General features: G+C 40.3%; 1 protein-coding gene across 2 annotated transcripts in view; it reads right to left on the bottom strand.

Annotated features, from left to right (window-relative positions):
• Positions 1-20,355, bottom strand: part of L3MBTL3 (L3MBTL histone methyl-lysine binding protein 3) — a 111,738-nt gene that overhangs the window by 57,801 nt on the left and 33,582 nt on the right. For both annotated transcript variants that reach the window (XM_008691113.2, XM_008691114.2), the window contains 6 exons: positions 18,705-18,789; positions 17,070-17,161; positions 15,010-15,114; positions 9,123-9,258; positions 7,144-7,235; positions 4,285-4,436 (listed from right to left, as the gene is read on the bottom strand). In XM_008691113.2, coding sequence (XP_008689335.1) covers positions 4,285-4,436; positions 7,144-7,235; positions 9,123-9,258; positions 15,010-15,114; positions 17,070-17,161; positions 18,705-18,789 — 662 coding nt within the window. The remainder of the gene's footprint in view (positions 1-4,284; positions 4,437-7,143; positions 7,236-9,122; positions 9,259-15,009; positions 15,115-17,069; positions 17,162-18,704; positions 18,790-20,355) is intronic.

Here is a 20,355-nt window from a genome sequence, read left to right as displayed (position 1 = left end):
ACTAAGGCTTAGAAGAGTAAAGTCACTTACTAAATAGATGGGCTGTCGTTCCCTAAACATACCTTGGTTTGCTCCCCTGGGCCTAAACACAAGCAAATGCTTTCCTTGGCCAGGAATATTCCATCCCAACATCTAAGTCCTGATTCCTACCATCCTTTGGGATTCAGCTCAAATCCCACAGCCTCCAGAAAGCCTTCCCCAAGAACCCTCCATTCAGTCAGTCCTTCCCTCCACCTTCCCCCTTAGACAACAAGTGGTTGGTTCTTGTTACTATACACACAAACCACTGACCCTGCAGCCTAGACAGTGGGGTCTGTAGTTTCTGTCCCTCCCTGAACCCTGAGCCCCTCCGGGCAGAAGTGCAGAGCCACCTGGGTTCCTTTCATCTCTGTAACTCATGAGCACCAGCAACCCATGCTTCCTGAATGACAATCTGTAAACTGTGACACTGCTCTCAGAAATTGACAACACGCCGCAAACTTTTCAACTTTACTTTGGGGAAACATATGTAGTGTTACCATTACTCTTAATTTCTAAAGGTAAAAGAACTCCAACTCTAAAACAAAACAAAACAAAACCACCACCACCGCCACCAAGTTTGGAATACACTTAAAGGCCCCAGCCCCCTGTTTGTTCACTAACTCAATGCTTCTCTTTTTCATAGATGTGCTTGTTGATTTTTTGCCCTGCCTCCACTGGGAGACCAGACCGAAGTTCAGGGACAGCTGAAGCTGCGACCTCAATTTTGACAGCTTTTCCACTCAACAAAGCAGCTAAGTCCTGCTGTGCCTTCCTGGTTCCCAAAAGACGAGATTCCATGAAAATAACATTTCTTAAAAGGAAGAGTTCTTGCCCGCTCCTTCACACCCAGGCTCTGCTACTGGGCCCAGTCCAAGCTGTGGTGGACAGGAGGACAGGCTGCGCACTGCTCTGGGAAGACAGCAGCATCCTTGCCTTGACGGCGTTCCTCCCCAACTTTCAAGTCCTTTTTAGTTCTACCATTCAGAGCTATTTAGGATTACTAATAAGTCTAATGACTGTCAAGGGGATAGAATTAGCAGCTAGCAATTACCAGTATAATAAAAGCACATAGGAAACCCAGAGGTAAAGCAAATTTTATTCTAATACATACTATTTTTCTTTTCATAAAAAACTCCTTCAATTCTGCATAAATTTTCAGTTTTCCTCTTAGGAAGGAAGAAATGTTCCATGGCATTTGTACTACTACAAATGTACACAGATTTATACAGTTGACTCCTTGAACAATACATGTTTGAACTGCCTGGGTCCATTTGTATGTGGATTTTTTTCAATACATACAGTACTATAAATGTGTTTCCTCTTCCTTATGGTTTTCTTAATAATATCTTCTTTTCTCTAGCTTACTTTATTGTAAGAATACAGTATATAACACTCTTAACATACAAAATGCAAGTTCATCAACTGGTTATGTTATTGGTAAGGATTCTAGTCAACAGTAGGTTATTAAGTTTTTGGAGAGTCAAAACTTACACACAAATTTGTGAATGCACTGGGGGTGAGGACCCCTACCCCCCAAATTGTTCAAGGGTCAACTATACACGTTTTCCAATTCCCACTAAGGTAAAAAAGAGGTAAGATCGTTATCCGATGCAAAGGGAAAAAAATATCTCATTTCCAAACTATTTTAAATTGGGAAAGCAATCCAATTTGTAACCTCAATTACATACCTAAACAAGTACTTTATGCAGATAAGAACCATTCCAAAATCCAAAGATCAAAGAATATAATATTTAATAAAGCTGGAGAAATTCCAGTGCATTTAAGCAATTTTCAATGTGCCATAATTGCATATTAAGAAAGAGAACACACTGTACTCTTTTTCTGACAATTAACAAAATATGATTTCATGTCAATAGTTAAAAGTATAAGTAAATCCTCAAAGTACATTCTGTCCTAAAAATAATTAGTTTGTGCTCATAAAAGTATAAAAATCAGTGTTAAAAGAGATCATTTTTTCCCCTGCTCTTTCTAAAAAAAGAACCCAGTATCTTTCCTATTCCCTAGGCATTTGGCATCAAAGAAAAATGAATGTGACAAAGTCTTCTAGGCTTTTCATTACTTTTTTTCAGAAGAATGTTTTTAAAGGAAACACATCCTATGTCAAATAAACAACTTACACTTTTAAAACTCTCCAATACTTGTAAGACCACAAAAATGACAAACATTTACCCATTTTATTTAAATCAGACAAAAGCTAAAAAATAAAAATCTCCCTAAATGAATCAGAACTTTAAAAATAAAAAGCGCTCATTTTAACAAATTCTAGTAATTGCTTTAATTTATCACTGATTTTTAAAAAGTATTTATTTAGGTAATCTCTACACCCAACATGGGCCTCGAACTCATGACCCTGAGGTCAAGATTCACAAGCTCTTCTGTCTAAGCCAGCCAGGTGCCCCCAAAGTATCACTTTATTAATGGATCTGGTCATCACTCTGGTACTGTCACCATCATAACTCATCAGACACAGCAGGGGAGAAACACATTCGACCTCACAACAGAGTTATGGTGTTACTAAATTTAAAGTTTTCTCATCAATTCCTACACTCAAGTTAGGTACAGATAATTTTGAATGAAACAAAAACCACCAATAAATAAGAAATACGAGGAACAGATGAACATGGTAAGCAATGGAAGAATTCAATCAGCAAATCCAGACTGTGGGAGACTCCACAGGACAAACACCCTGGTTTTTTCAAGAAAAGTTACAAGAGATGGAGAAAGAGAGGAATAGGAGGAATTTATAAAGTAAGAGATCGAGAGAAACATCAAAACAACCACCTCACTTGGATTTAAAACCATCAAATCTAAAAAAAAAAGCAACAAAAAACCAAAACTAAGACAACTGGGAAGAACGTTTAAGTATGTTCATAACATTATGGCATTGATAACATTATGAATTTGAAAAGAATCCCTGTGTTTAAAATACATACTGAAATATACACACAGATGAAATGCTATGCAGTCTGGAATTTGCTTCAAAATAATCCTGGAGTTGGGATTTCAGGAGAAGGAATACAGAGAAGACAAGAGTGAATTTTAAGTTGATAATTATTGATGCTGCAAAATGGCTCCAGGCAAGTCACTATTATTCTACTTCTGTACATGCTTGAAATGATCTGTATTTCAATGAAATGTTTTATTACAAACTGAATAAAAAGACATGCTATGGGGAAAATTATGCTTTGCAGAAAAAAGCTGGGGAAAAACACACCAAAATATTCAGAAGTACTTGACTCTATCTGGTGTAATCATGGAACTGCTTACCTACCCTTAAAAAGAATTCTGTAAAAACCACACGTAATATTTAATAGAAAGCATTTAAAAAATATGAATAGCAAATGGCTTTCGATGCCTCTTTTTTAAAACAATGTAAGTAAAACTGGTAAGTGTCTAAGAATCCAATTTGAGGAGAAATGGAAATTTTTGATCGCTCTGCTGAATTTTTAAATATATACATACTAAAAAGTAAGGTCAGGAAACAAGCTTTCCTGAAATGTAGAAGAAAGTATAAGTAAATCCTCAAAGTACATTCTGTCCTAAAAATAATTAGTTTTTTTAGTTATTTTATAAAGATATGTTCTCATTGCCAGTGTTCTAGGAAGGAATTAAATACCTGAGAAATGCCTTTCACCAGAAAACTGAATTGTAATGATCAATAAGCATGAATTAGGTATGGAAATCATTATTTCAACTGCTTCATCAAAATATGATGGCTTTATTATAATGATAGTTATATAATTTTACAATATGTTGCTCCTACTACTTTATGCAGTATGTCCCAAAACTCTAAGGATTAAAAACAATATTCCTCAATTAATATATTTGTATTTGGCCATTGAAAATGGTTAAATTAGCTACTGGGAATAAAAATGTGAAGGAAAATTAAAATATTTTCTCAGAAAATGATAGACAACACCCAGGACGAGGGGGGAAGTATGCATCTCTGTGCACTCGCATGTGAACATGTGTTGGGCAGGGGGTGGGGGGGCGGTAAACCACACTTCCACAGCAGGAAGTGAGTTAAAATACAAGTCATAAAGTTGAATTAAAGGACACGATTTAGAAATACGTGCCATATGAAATAGGTGAAAAGTTAAAAATCTGAAATGGGAAAGAGTGGGACGAGGCACTGTTATTTTTTGTTATGAGCTTTGCATTATTATTGTTTTCAAACCCTATAACCTGGTGGCCTTGGGTACACCCATTACAGAAAGCACACAGCAACGGAAAAGGTCTCACCAATAGTCATAGCTCTCATCCCAGTTGTCAAAATGTACCAGGAAACGATTGTCCACCATATCTGTTACCGTAGCAACACAGATGAACGCGGGATTCTTTTTGTCTACAGCTTCGAGCTTCATTCCAACTCGAAAGCCCGACGGGATCACTGTCTACGAAACACACAGATTTAATTAGAGATAAGCACACACTTAGCAGCAAGATCTGCACCCTCTCTACACCTCCCGCCTGAAGGCCTGGCATCCGTCAGCTGCATTCACATTATTTAAAGAGCATGGACTAGTTTTAGAGCAGGGTCGATTTCCAACGAGCAGCAATGAGAAAGCAATGTCCTGCTGGTACACCCAAGTCACTAGCTGGACATCTGGACCTCAAGACTAGGACGTCCATAACCTCACAGAGTTTAATTAATTTCAGTATGTGTTTTGGCACTGCAGTCAGACAACTATACTAGTTAGGCAAGTGTAATTCACCATACAGTTCACTTTTTGTTCTTGTCCTTGATTACAGACTTAACAATGAAAATTACTTCATACAAAATATGCACTTAAGTTAAAAATGTGTACGAGTCAAAGTTCACTCCCATTTCTGAAAAGATCTCTCTAAAGAGTACTCTACTGAAAGTAGGTCATCTTCAGACATGAAAAGCTGCAAATTATTACAACTTTTACCTAACACGACAGATATTATTCACAAAAGCACCAAAAGGACCAGCTGAACCTATACAGCCATTTAAAATAGTTTGTAATATTAGGAAAACCAAACATGATCAGCCACCCGGGACATGAAACAAGACAATAATAGCTCAATAAGATTTAGTGCTGAGGTGCAGTAAAATGCAAACATTCCCTAGGATCTTGCGTGAGGACAACTACCCTAACTCGGAGAAATGTACTGGGATAGCAGTTATGCCAATCGTAACACACAAGTCATTTCTGTCCTTCTTAAAAAAAAACCGTATGTCCAGACTTAAGTATACAGATACTATTCTACTCACTTTAAGCAAAACAAATGTTATCTCTCATATTACTATAATTATACAGCTATCTGCTTTTACAGAAATGTAGACAGCCACATATCTGAAAATGTTAGCATATGTCGTATGCGAATAGAAGCATTAATGCTACATGGACACCTTGATGATACATTTAAGTCCTGAAATTATTTACCAGGGCTCTGACCACAAATAATGGAATATTCCGAGGTAGAAGAATCTAGAAATAGAAAAACTAATTGCTTCTTGGATATCAAACACATAGCCCAAGATTAAGTTGTGTGCTAGCAATGCACAGAATTGAAGATGACGGTTCAAGGCAGTTAATCAAATCCCTGACTGGACGCATCCTCAGAGCACCAGACAGGGATTAGGAATCTTGGAGCAGCCCGCTGAATTTTCCACCTAACTGACCTCCCTCCCTTGTCTTGACAGAGAATACCTACTGACAACACAGTATTTACATTTCAGCAATTAAGCTCTCCTCTCAATTAAGAAATTTTAAAATAATGATCTGGCTCCTTAGCTCTATTAGTTACCTAAACACACACACACACACACACACACACACCTCCCTCTTCAGTTCTCTAATTCAACCTGGCTTATGTTCAGTTTGATCAGAGATTTTTTCAGCCATCAGACCAATGCTCAAAACAACTGGTTAAAATCACTTCCCAAATGGAAGGTATTTGGAGTAGGTGAGAAAGTTTCCGCCTACTCCTAATATTAATTTCCATTTGGACGGAACCACATTTTTTTTTTAAGATTTATTTATTTATTTATTAGACAGAGAGAGACAGCCAGTGAGAGAGGGAACACAAGCAGGGGGAGTGGGAGAGGAAGAAGCAGGCTCCCAGCATAGGAGCCTGACGTGGGGCTCAATCCCGGAACGCCGGGGTCACGCCCTGAGCCGAAGGCAGACGCTTAACGACTGCGCCACCCAGGCGCCCCGGGAACCACATTATTGAAACATTATTGTCTCTTTCTACATTCTCACTCACTGTTACCTGACTGGTGAATCTGGAAGAAGGAAGTTAAGGTCATACTCTTAGGAGTAAGGGGGCCTACCGGGCACGCAGTTTCCACTCCTCTAGGGGCCTGCTCTGTCCCTGCAGGAGTGTAGGTCTGTCCTGGTCCAGTGTGCCTGGGCTGGGGGGATGGGGCAGAAGGGCCAGTAAATCGTAACTCTAGGTCGCAGAATCAAGAAGCTCATTCGCCCACAGACAGAAGCCGTGCATGTACTCCAACTGAGCCCTTATCTGTCATAAAGATGGCATTTTGGCTTTCCACCTGTTTGCTCTCTGTTAATTCCAATCAGATCAGAACATGGACAAGGAAGAAGAGTGTAACATGTTGGGCTTCTTCAGTGACGGAACAGGGAACACGCAATGGAAAGTGGGAATACAGGTCAAAAAAGTGGAAAATACATACACATCCAGACTTTCCTTCTGTTACACGGCAAAATAAAGCTACACGCTGGAGTGAAGGTGAATCATCACCCCTAGCATGCAAATCCAAACAGGGCTACACTCATCTCGCTGCACGAATCCCATGTGAACAGCACTCTAAGCAAGGGGCACTCACAATAAACTATCCCAATTTCATTTTTTATGTACTTTACTGTAAATTACACCAGGGTTTCATACTATGTTACCTTCTACTTTCAATAAAACACAATAACCATGATTTGCCTAAGAAATATTTATTCATGATGATATTAAGCTAATTTTAAAGTTTAATTAAGAGTGCTCTATTTACCAAAGCAATAAAATTTACTACAGTCTCTTGTTATCACTTTTAATTTATCCTATGAAACACTCAAAAGTCAATTCCCTTGAAAGGAAAAGTATTTTTGATGTACTTACTATGTTCTGATTTTCAAATAATGACTTGGGAGCAGCTTGAGCTTTGCATGTCTTAAGATAGGTCTGCCAATTAAATTCTTCTTCTTTGTAACCTAGGATAGGCACATATATACAGACTTAGGAAAATGTCAAAATATTCCACAATTAATTTTCCATTCCCGCTTTTAACTACAACTCCAACATGCTGAAATCAAACAATCGATTTTTTAAAACGACAAAATTTAACTCATAATTCATAACTATGGATTTTCTTACACAGGCTGTGTTTCTTTCCAACAAACCGTATTATTTTTTTCAATTCTGAATGAATGATAATGGATATAAAGAAAAGGTAAAAGGAAGCAAACACATATTATACTCAGGTCTGCTCCTTCTTATTACCAGGCCATTTCTATCAGTATTTAGGCAGAACTGCTCAGCAGTAGACGAGTGAGCCGGAGGAGTCAAAATCTTTATTTTCCCCTCACCTGTTCTATTTTGGGAAACTCACTTGTAGGAACAAGTTGGAAACTGGAGAAAAGAGTAATAAAACAGATAAAATCTTTTTAGCCTATCACCACAAGAATGACAATTCAAGATTTATGAAGTAAGCATGTTGGCACATTACAATAATGGAAATGTCCTTGCCTTAATGCACACAATTTCACATTTAACGTTGTTGAAGCCAACATTTCCTTTAAAAAGGAAATTGAGTGTTTTATTTTATCTGTTCATATGCTCTCTTCTACTTCCATTAAAGTCCAGAAGGCAGCATGAAAAGATCAGCTAATAATTTGCCACACATAAGAGGTTAATTTATATAAAGGCCAGCAGATTTTCTTTTTCACCCTCATTTTTTTCTGTGCATTTTTGTTTAATCCTTCAGCCATCTGAAAATACCATTCTGCCACTGCCATTAATTTACCACTTAAAACCAAAGGATGGCTAGTTCATGAAAAAATGAGAGTCCTGAGACAGGCCAAAAACATCACACTAGTCACCTGGATCTTTGACATCGAGTAAACAATACTGAACATAACAGTTAGAAAGGAAAGAAATAAGATACTATTAAATACATTAGGGATCGACTGAAAATGATGGTTATCTGTTATTCTTGGATCTTTACGTAAAAATGAAAAACGCAGAATCACTGGCAGACTGTACTATAAAGAACTCAAGAATAAAAAAGTAATTGCTATTAATTCAATCCCCACCTAAACCAGCTTTTAGTCCTGTATTCTCCTTTCCAATATCCTAAATATTAAGATTCATGAATTCAATGCATAATTTCTTGAGATTTTCTATATAATGAAATATCAGTAAGTAAACTTAGTCGTGTAAACAGGCTAGAACTAAATTTTCAAATGCGTTTTTTTCAAGGATATATATATTTGGCCCTGAATAACACAGGTTTGCACAGTACAGGTCCACTTATTCGTATCTTCTCTTCCTTATGATTTTCTTAATAATGTTTCCTTTTCTCTAGCTGACTTTATTGTAAGAATATAGTATATAATATATGTAACATACAAAACATGTGTCGACTATATCACCAGTAAAACTTCTGGTCAACAGTAGGCTATTAGTAACTAAGTTTTTAGTGAGTCAAAAGTTACATGTGGCTTTTCAACTGTGCTGGGAGATGGCGCCCCTAACTCTTGTGTTATTCAAGAGTCAACTCTGTGTGTGTGTGTGTGTGTGTGTGTGCGCATGGGTGTGTGTATGGAAGAAATCTGTAACTAAAATTTGTATTCAAAATTAAGTATCAATCAAATGTTATTTTATATATAAATAAGTACACGGACATAGTTTATTGTCTTAAACAGGATTCTACTTTTTACATTTCTTTCACTTTAATGAACATTTTCCTTCATAAACAATAAGCTTGAATTTGGGCCTATCTGAATCATAATAAAGTCTGAATTCTTAAAATTCCAAATCACCATGTAGGAAAGAAATTTTTACAGAATTTAAAATATGAAACAAAAAAGTGACAATACCTTTTGGAGGATGGAGTTTATGGCCAGTTTTCTCACACCAGCCCACCGGGTGAATATCCAGAGCGTCCGCATTTACCCAGAAGTCATAGCAATCAGAATATCCATCAAAGTGCAACTTTATCCGGTATCCACAAACCTGAAATAGGTAAAGCATGCTGACTAAAAAACACAAAAAGAAATCCAAAATACCCAGAATATCTATGTACAACATTTACTTGCAAAATAAAATAAAATCTATTGATTTCAGTGCAAAAATAAGCATGGACATCAAGTGTGACATAGCCTATATTAATCAAAGCACCCTCATTAACAGCAACAAAAGCCAGGGAACAAAATGACAAAATCTAAAGGCAAAGGCGATTCATGGGGAAGAGCTGAGCTGCAGGGTTTTGGCATCCTTCCCAGTTATATTAGCAGCACACAGATACTGGGTGAAGAATGATTTTCCCACACATACATGTCCTCTCTCCATTCTTTTTACTGTACCAGCATGTGTCACCAAGGAGAGCCAGCAGGGAAGGAGCCGGCCCGCACAGGGTACGCAGCCCCTGCCGAGTCCCAGGGTGGACGCCCTGCTGTCCACTGGCTGAATGCTGGCTCTCGGCCTTCCCAGAGCTCTGCAGACAGTGACATCCAGCCAGACCAAGGCTGGTACACAGAGGGGAGTCAATAGCTTCTCCTCTCTACCAGTAGCTGGTTTGGGAGAAAGAAAAGCCTTCCTGAGTTCATACTTAGATGAGACAGGTTCCCCGGAATGCCGGGAAGAACTCACATTATGTAATGCATGCATCTGTCTAAAGGGTTCCGCTTGGGGAAGTTCTGAGTTAAAAGGTGGCATGCATTTAGGAGGCCTCAGCTGGGTCACTCTCTGCCTTGGGCTCTTAGAGAGTTCAGCCTCTCAATCTCCTTGCCACTAGCACAGCAGATGTGTTCAAGTGGAACGAAATGACACGACACGCCAGAGCTCCACACACTCTAGGAGCACCTGCCCTGCAGAAGCTAGAACCAGAAGCCTGAGACGAGAGCACAGAGCCAGGGCAATTATCCCTGAATAATAAGGGAGCTGTTTATTTACTGCCATGGAAAGTCCTCTGAAACATACTGTTAAAATCCAAGTGGCAAAACATTCTGTACAGCATGAGTCAGTGTAGGAGAAAAATTATATACATGTGAAGCCATGTGTCTTTTTATGTGTGTGCACAGACGTGTTGTTATGTGTGGACATATATTCACATAAGTATATATATTTATACACACACATTTATGTACATACTTACACATGCACCTACAAATGTAAATTCACAGTAAAAAATGGTCTGGTAACATAAACCAAAATATTGACAAAGATTTCTCCTGATAAGTGGGAATGAGAAGGGAGAGGCCAAAAGGGAAGGATGGGCTTTTTATATTTCATCTTCTATACGAATATTTTTTCAATTAGAATGTCTTGCTATGTTATATATAAGATTTACAACTGAGCTGACTCCCTCCAGAGAGACCAGAATCCCTCTGCAGAGCCAAGATGGGGGCTCCTGGGAAGTACAGTCTCTTCAGAAGGGTAGGTGGCGGCCCCCTGCCCCTCATCAACCCCACAGCCAGGAGGAGCTCGGGCTGCTTCTCTCCTCAGTCTCAGAGCTAGGCCAGCCTACTGTGCCTCACACTCCACAGTTTCTGGTCAATGCCTAAGAAACAAGACCCTTTAGTGACTTCTCCCTCTAGTCCCTCAGGGTCATACTGCTCTGAGCTTCCTCCTGAGTCAACTTTCCCACCTTCTGGCCCCACAATCTCCACTATGTCTCATGCTCTCTGGAACCCTCTGCTTTATAAACAATCTCCTACATCATCCAACTCCTTGTTCAAAGGCATATGTAACACACCCCTCTCAAGCCCTCTCTCAAGTGGAGACTGCTCCTTCTCTCACTTTCTATCCCTCTGAGGCCCAGGAGGGGTTACTGCCTAGACCCCTGCTCCTGTGAGTTCTGTGTCATGTGGCTGCATTACCCACTCGTCCTAATCACCCCACACACCACTCTCCTGAAAAGCCCTTCTCACTCATCAGACGCTAAGCTCTGGCTTCCCTTCTTCCTTCCTCTCTCCTGAGTAGTTCCGTCATGTGCACGATGACTCATTCTGTCAAAGGACCCCGGCTCCTCTGCTCCCTGCATTTCTTCTCCACTTCAGTTACTCTCATGAATCTTGTCCCATGAGGAACCACACGTAGCCTCTCAACTACTAAATGGAAACATCCAGCCCTATGAAGACATCCTCCTATTCAGTCTGCTAACCCAGTTACTCCCTATACACACTTCTTCCTCAATCTCACTGAAAAGTCTAGTACCTCCCATTGATCCCTGTACTTTTCCCCTAGCATCCGCCCTCACACAGAGCCTTCCTTCCCTAGCAACCACTGAAAGCAGTTTCTTGCCAACATTTTTAAATTGTTGCCCTCACGTCCTTCCTAAAACATATGCCTGACAAAATTCCATTATCCCCTGGACCCCCCTAGCCTGCACCTGGTCTAGGGACTGTTGCTGAGGGGGGAAAAAAAGTGGAAAAAAGACATACAGTTCATCCTCATTATTCACAATTTCCTGTTTGCAAATTCATCTACTTGATAAAATTTATTTGTAATCCAAAAACAGTACTCGTCGTGTTTGGAAACAGATGCACGAACAGAGCGGCGAAAAATGGGAGCTGCCCATCGTGCAAGGTCCCAGCTGAGGTCGAAGAAGGCAACGCTCTCTCTGCCTTCTTGTTTTCCATCTAGAACGAGAAACGCCCTTCAGTACATTTTTCAAGTCTGTGCTTTCTGTTGGTGATTTTGCTATTTAAAATGGCCTCCAAGCACAGTGCTGAAGGACTGGCTAGCGTCCCCAAGTGTAAGAAGGCTGTCATGTGCCTCATGGAGAAGACGCGTGTTAGATAAGCTTCATCAGGCTTAAGTTACAATGCTGTTGGCCAAGAGTTCCGTGTTAATGAATCAACAGGAATTAATTAAATAAATTAAAAAATTAAATAAATTAAAATTAATTAATTTTTAAAAATTTATTTTTTAAATTTAATTTTAAAAAATTAATTTTAAAAAAATTAATTAAATAAATAAATTTAAAAAAATAAATTAAATAAATAAAAAAATTAAATAAGATGTCATGAAACAGAAATACACATAAGGTTAAATATCGATCAGGTGACAGAAAAGCTGTGACCAAAAGCTAATCCTGTACTTCCCCTAGAAGCAGTGGTGCAGGGTTTGCTATTTATAGGATTCAACTACGGCAAATAATGAGAACCAAATGCACCTGCAGAGTGGACGCTCCCTGCTGTGTAGTGATCCTACTAGATGGCCGTGTCCGGTTCCACCCCCATTCTTCGCAACAGCCTTTTCAAATCCTCCTCCCTCTCCTTCAGCTACCATGCCCACAACCTCCAACGTCACTCTCAATGATCTACTCACTGTGGTAAAGAAGCTCCCTCGCGCATCTGCCTCCAAACCAGCAAACCTGCCGGGGCATGTGCACACCCACCCCCACGCCCTCCACCCTGTTAGAACCCAAGAACAGATTCCTGCTCCTGGCTAAGCATATACTCTGGAGCTCATCTTCCCCTAGCCCTTCCTTATCGATTATCTGCTCTCTCTGAGCCCTCCAATCCTCTGCTCCCTAGTTGCTTTTTCAGAATTCATTCTCCAGTCTCTTCCCGTTATTAAAAAAAAAAAAAAAAAAGGAAGAGGAAGGGAAGAAAAAGAAAAGTAAATAAAGACTATCTCTCAGGCCTAGGCAAACAAATTCCCCCATACTCTTGGTAAGAATGTAACAACTGGTAAACTCTTTTGAAACAATAAGTAGCAGTATGCACCAAATATTTAAATTTTAATCATGCTCACAAGGGCACTGTTTGTGATAATGAGAATGATGAGAAAGTGAAGACCGCTCATTTGTTCGTCAATGAGAGAAAATTAAATGAATTACAGCAAATTAGTAAAATGGAACACCACCCAATGCTTAAAAATAATATGTATATAAAATATAAGATACACTGTCATAAAAGCAAGATCCAAAAATTGTGTATTATACCATTTATATGTAAAAAAGAGAAAAATATATGTATATATATTTTTACAAGCAGAGAAAACATCTGGGTGGAACACAGTGAATGCATAAGGGTCATTATCTCTGGGATCAGGAATAAGGAAAAGCAAGGGGTGTGATAGAGGACTTTTATTTTTTATAATGTATATTCTTTTTTTTTTTAAGATTTTATTTATTTATGTGACAGAGAGACAGCCAGTGAGAGAGGGAGCACAGCAGGGGAGTGGGAGAGGAAGAAGCAGGCTCCCAGCAGAGGAGCCCGATGTGGGACTCGATCCCGGAACGCCGGGATCACGCCCTGAGCTGAAGGCAGACGCTTAACGACTGCGCTACCCAGGTGCCCCCTATAATGTATATTCTTATACTAGTTGAAGTTTTCATGATGAGCAAACATTACTGTTATAATAAAAAGCTAGACAAACTAAAATATATCTCCTTCAAAACCAGGAGTTGAAACACACACACAACACACAACACACACACACACACACACACACACACACACCCCTTAAAAAGATCCCCTTCTTTTTTGCAGCTAAACTTCTCAAAAGCAGTCTTACTGCACCTGCTTCTTCACAATGCTTCCTCAATTGTTTAGAGAACTAAGATGAGCTAATACATGGAAAGCACTCAGCTCAGCATCTGTCCCGTGGTCCTCTCTATGTAACTGTAAATCATTATTTACCATCATCGTCACCATCCATCAGATGTTACTGTGTTCCACAGGAGCCAAGCTTCTTACAAATTCACTAAGTCACTAAAACAATACTATGATAACTAAAGCTAATACACAAGAGATCACATTATTCTTTCGGGGGGAATTTTTAAAGACTTTATTTTCTTTTAGAGATAGAGGGCACGGGAGTGTGGGGAGGGACAGGGGGAGAGAATCTCAAGCCGACTTCACACTGAGTGTGATGCGAGGCTCAATTCTATGACCCTGAGATCATAACCTGAGTTGAGCTCAAGAGCTGGATGCCCAACTGACTGAGCCACCGAGGCACCCCTTTGGGAGAATTTTTTAAAAGACACATACCCCTGGCTCAGAGAGGGAGGAAGGTGGAGGCTAGCTTAGGAGGAAAAAAATAAATTCTGCACAGGAGGAAAAAATAAATTCTAAGAAATGCTCTCAGTAAATACTAGACTAAGACATATATATAATAAATAGACTTGGACAATTTTTCCTGAAAAATTTTTCCTGAAAAATTTCACAGAGGTACCTTGAAATACTAAAAAATATACAAATATCCATTGGCTTAGTTCTTTTTCTTTTCTTTTTAATTTTCTTTATTTATTTGAGAGAGAGAGTGAAAACAACCAGGGTGGGGGGAGGCACAGAGGGAGAGGGAGCAGCAGACTCCCCACTGAGCAGGGAGCCTGACGCGGGGCTCATCCCAGGACTCTAGGATCATGACCTGAGCCAAAGGCAGACACTTATTAACTAACTGAGCCACCCAGGTGCCCCTGTAGGTCTATTTCCTATGTTAAGGAACCACAGTATGACCAAAGCTATGGAGTCAGATGGACCTGGGGTCAAATCCCGGTTGTACCACTTTGAAGCTGTGTGGCCTTATATATATCACTTAACCTCTCTAAGCCTCAGTTCCCTTATCTATAGAACAGGAATGAAGAAACATGACTTGCAAAGGATTCTTATAAGGATTCAGCTAGTTAATGCACAGAACAGTAAGTACGATGCCTGGTATGAAATAAACACTCAACAAATGGCAACTTTTCCCATTTATTAAAACCCCCCAGTCACCATTTTATTGCAAAAATAAAGACAAGGCAAGGCTTACCTCAGCCACAGTGAGGACACAGTACACAGACTGATGCTCAGGGTCCACACCTTCTAATTTCATGCCAACTTTAAACCCATTTTTGTTATATGGAAAGGACTGATACTAAAATGCAAAATGACAGCAGTTTTAGTATTTTATCCCAAAAGCCTAATTAAAATGTGAATAATTGCCATTCTTAAATAAAGACTAACCAAATAGATAAATAATTCCTAAAAATCCAAAAGAAAAGGACCACCAAATAATCCAGTGGGAAATGAACAAAGACTATTAACAGGTCACAGAAAAGGAAATGTTTCACATATTTGAAAAGATGTTCCACCTCACCCATGAGAGTTATACAAAGTAAAATTACAGTAAAACATATTTCCCCTAATCAGGTTTGTCAAGATCGGAAAGTCCGGTAACACAGTGTGGGCAAGGCTCTGGGGGAACAGGCACATAGATCCATCACTAGCAGGGATCTAACCTGGCACAACCTCGAGCCCCGTCCCAGCATCTACACAAACAGGACATTGTGTTTGTCTCAGTACTTCTAAGAAATTATCCAACAGAGATGTCCACAGTATGTGCAGAATGACAGGTGTACAAGGTCATTCACCAAAACACGTATATGTGGGTGTCATATGTGTGTCACACATTAACACAGATGTGTCAACCCACAGGGAGCAGCTTAACTTATGGAACAGACAGAAGATGTCATATTATGAATTAGTATGAAAGAATGATGAAAGGAATCATGAACTGAGATGGAATCCTTTCCAAACTAAGTTAAAAAAAAAAAAGTCAAGTCTAAAACAGTGTGTGTGACATGTTACCATTTGGCTGAAGATGGGGAGGACGGGATCTGTGTATATTTACTGCTTATCTGCACATACGATTTTCTAGGAGGAACTGGTAACAGTCATCACTCATTACTGGGAGAGGCAAATCTGGGACCTGGAGGACAGGGCTCTGAGGGACATACTTCACATTCTTCTAGTACTTTTACAGTGTGAATTACATGACGGTTTTACTGATTCAAGTCATTAGCTGTATTTAAGCCTTTTTTTTTAATGTAAAAAAGCCTATTCTACAAAGAATCAAAGTTACAGAAAATAATTATACAGAACAAATTCTTAGGTAACTACAATTATGTTTAAATTAAATATTCTTAATGTAGATGTAATCATCAGAACATTTACTATTCATCATCTTTTAAAAACTGCCTACGGGAATGCATCTGTAACAAGGTATCAATGGAGGCTTTATTACACACCATGATGAAATAAAATTAAATAATTTAAAACAAGGTTCAGCTGACAACACTCTATGGGCCAAATCCAGCCCACAACCTGTTTTTATAAATAATGCTTTACAAGAATATAGCCATAGCCCTTCCTTTATATATTGCCTATGGCTGCTTTCACTACAACCACAGAACTGAGTTGCTGCCACTGAGACCAGATGCCCCACAAAGTCTAAAATATGTAGCATCTGCCCTTTTACAGAAAAAGCTTCCTGACCCCAGGTTTAGCTCAAGGCTGGCAGCTCCCACTCAGAACCACACTTAGTATCTGTACTTCTGCGTTTAAGTCACGACAAAATGGTTTTATTACAGTTAATATAATAAAATACCCTGCTTTTGGATTTTTGTTGTGATATTATATAAACCTCAGTAACTCATGTTTGCTTCTCCCACTGCCGTAATGCTGACGTGAAATGTCACGCCAGGTTTCCTTTATCTACGAGATTTCCGGCAGTAGTAGAGGCATCTGTCTCAAAACTACTGAGTGAAAGCCCGGTAAATGTCGAGAGAAAAGGGCATGTGTGTCTCGCCATGTGCCCGTGCACGTGGCGCTGGGGGCGGTCAGCATATATTAATGTTAGCTGCCTTTGCACATACCCCTCCACATAAATATGCTCACGAAAAACAGTACGTTTGAGAAATTATCCCGTCACATTTCCTAAAGAAACAATGGAGACATCAATGCTAATTCCAGATCAGAATTCCAGACCCTCTGCCCTTGTAGACAATCTTTATAGACAATGCAGACAATGCTTTCTAGAAGGGCCCGTACCTCCTTGAAGAGCTTCGCAGGCACTGCCACAGCTTTTTCCTCCTCCAGGTAGGATGCCCAGCACCAGGCTTTCTTTCCTTTAGGAGGCAAACCTGAAAAGCAAGTGAGATCAACAGGCTAGGGTTCCCAAATCTAAGAAGTCAGACATGTATCTTGTGAAGTCTCACTTCTGGAACAACTACTATGCCAGGCTCTTCTTTTACTCCCATGGCTGGCATTTCCCAGTCTCCTTCTGGTCCCTCTTCCAAAGAAGCAAAAGCTAAGGCGTAAACTGTGGTGTACGACCAGTCATGATGGTAGAAGAAAGCAGCAGAAAAATTTAGAATAAATGAAGGAGACAACACAGGAAACCAAGATAGAACCATATCACGGAACAAGGAGATCAAAAAATGGCATCAAGAAGCTGAGGACTAAGAAGAAGCCAGTGCACGGAGTGCTGAGGGAATGGCTGCTAACTTGGGAGGGGAAGGGGTCGTCAGTTCAGCAAGGGCCAGATTTTGAGCTGCAAAAGAATCTCTAAGTGATAAAGACACGCAGCCAGCCAATATCAATTTTATTTTGGATTAATGTAACAAATAATAGAAATGAAAGGAAGAAGATAATAGCTTGATGGGTATCAAAATTGGGGGAAAGGTATTTGGGGGATGAGATTTGAGCAGGCTAAGATGGAACCCATGAAAAGAAAAAAAAAATTGTGAATACCTAAGGGGGAAAAATAAATGACTGAAGGAACGAGGTCCCAGAAGAGCCAGGGCCCTGAAGGTAGAAAAGTGGAAGGGAGAGAAAGGTTAAAACATTTGTGAGGCAGAGAGCAGAGTGAGACATTTACGCCCTCTCATCTCCGCGATGTAAAACAGAAGGTCATCTCCCCCAAGAATATAAGAGTTAAGCTGTGTGCCTGAGGCAGGCAGAAATAGCTGAGGCTGTCTTTGCGGAACTGAGAGAGGAACGAGCAAGGAATGTGTTCACGCAGTGAGGAGGCGCTCTGGCTTCCCGGCCCCGGTTTGCAGGGACAACAGGAACGGCCAGGTCGGTGGTGGGGCTGCCCTCTGTGGAGAGACCCAACATGAAGGGCTGGCGGGCAGATGGGACAGGTCAAAAAGGCGAGACAAAACCTACTGAAGGACATGGAGGCCTCTGTGGAAATGACCTCAGGGTCATGACGAACAAAGAGGTAAGGCCATCCAGTCAAGTATAAAAGGAAAGGGTCTGAGGACTGGATTCGTCAGAAAAATAAAGTGTTGCCTGAGGAGCGATGACAGAACCAAAAAAGGTTCCCCATCAGGAGGTTGTGGTCTGAGAGGAAACGTTAAAAACTTAAAATCTTAGGAAGTGAACAAGAACAAAGGTTTTAGTCAATGTGCAGAAGTAGAAAAAAACCTACTTGATGGAAAAATATAGGAAGATGTTTTCATGTTTGCATGGACACTACTCAAAAGTTACTAATTTCCATTTTTTTCCTTATGTACTTCTTCGAAACCCTGATTTTTATTGACAAAATTTAATCAAAGAAAAACCCAAAATAATACCTTCACTACCCTAGTGTACATGACAATTAAGACTAAAATGTCTACCTGTGTGAAATACTTACCATTTCATAAAGCCACAAGTAAAACCTTTCTTTCATCAACTTACCCTGCTTCAATACAGACGAATCACCTCGTCTTTTCCTTCGGGCTCTCTGCGAACCCCTCAGGATTCTTCCATCTTGTTTGTTCTCCTACAGCAAGAAAGGAAAATTATGATTTTAAAAGCTCATGAAACTGGCACCAACGAAAAGTTAGAGAGCTGTCAGAAAGCATTATTATTTTTTGTACTTTTCTTCAATTTCACTTCGTAACTTTTAAAGGAAGAAAGAATATAGGTCATTTGAGAACTGTGTTGCTTTTGGCCTGAGGTCATTACAAAATAAGAACGTTTCCAAGAATCACACTCTGCAACAGCACAGACACCGTTCCCGCCTTCTTGGAGTACTTCCTTCTTATAGCTCCTTGACCACTGTGTTCGGGTTTTCCTCACACCCCACTGGCCTGTCTCTCTCAGTCCCTTTGCTGGTATCTCCTCCAACCCACTTCCTTTTTCTTCTCTACTGAACGCCTCTCCCTGGGTTTTAAATATCATCTGTCTGCCAAATCTCCCCAGTCCGTTGCCCCGACCTCCTCCCTGACTCCACACTCACGTATCCGAGCGCCCACCTGGGATCTCCACTTGGATACCTAGTGAGCATCTCAAACTCAGACGACAAAGGACTCTAGATTCTGTGCTCCAGTCTGGTCTTCCCATCCTCAATAAATAGTGTCATTATCCAGTCAATTGTTCAAGCCAAAACCTGAGTTATCCCTGATGCTTCTCTCTCCCTCACACGCCCTGATGACCCTGCCTCCGACATCTACCCTAAATCCAGTGACTTCTATCCTCCGTAGCCTTCTTACCAAGTCCACTGCAATAAACTGTGGGTTTCCCTGATTTCATTCTTGCTCTCACACGCCAACACCAGAGCTATCGCTTTAAAAAATAAATCACCGTATTCCCTTGCCGTCAACCTTCCAGCGGCTTCCCATCTCACACACGAGAGAACGAAACCCTGCCTGTCTGGTTTCCCAGGAAGCCTTACATGGCCTGGACCTCTTCAGCTTCATCTTAGTCTACCCTCCCTTAACCTGTAAGGCTCAACTAGATTGTCTTTATTTCCTCCAACAAAACATGTCACACAGGTTCTTAGGGACTCTTCCCTAGCCATTCCATTGCCCAGGGGGCTCCCCAGTCCCACTTTTACAAAGCTGGCTCCCTCTTAGTACCTAGATCACACTGCTCGTGCCACCTCCTCCGGGAAGCCTCCCTGACAACCCAGCTTAAAGGAGTCGGCCAATCCTGGTGCCCTCCTGTATTCTCACATAGCACTTATCACAGGCTGCCATGTCTCCTGTTCATTAGATGTCCCCTTAAAAGAATGTGATGTCCCTGAGAAGAGAGCTCCTGTTCTCCTGCTGCCACACATCCCTGTGTTCCCAGCTCCTAGCAGAGAGACAAGCAAATAACTGGTGGCTCAACACTGATCTGAAGGGAAAGGCTTCAAGACCTCAAAGCTCTCTTTTCAGACAGGACCATTAATACAGACGTTAGGGGTAAGATATTTATGTTTTAATTAGCATGTTCTGAATTAGTTTCCCCTAAATACACCTGACATTTATCTGCCATTTTCTACCTACTCACATAGTTTTATGAGATCTGTCTGCAATTTACCAAAATGGGATTGACATTTTTGCTATCGAGAGGGATTGACGAC

The sequence above is a fragment of the Ursus maritimus genome, unplaced genomic scaffold, assembly GCF_017311325.1.
Source record: "Ursus maritimus isolate PB19 unplaced genomic scaffold, ASM1731132v1 scaffold_13, whole genome shotgun sequence".
In the NCBI taxonomy this organism is placed as follows: domain Eukaryota; kingdom Metazoa; phylum Chordata; class Mammalia; order Carnivora; family Ursidae; genus Ursus; species Ursus maritimus.
This window is presented reverse-complemented; position numbering and strand designations above follow the sequence as displayed.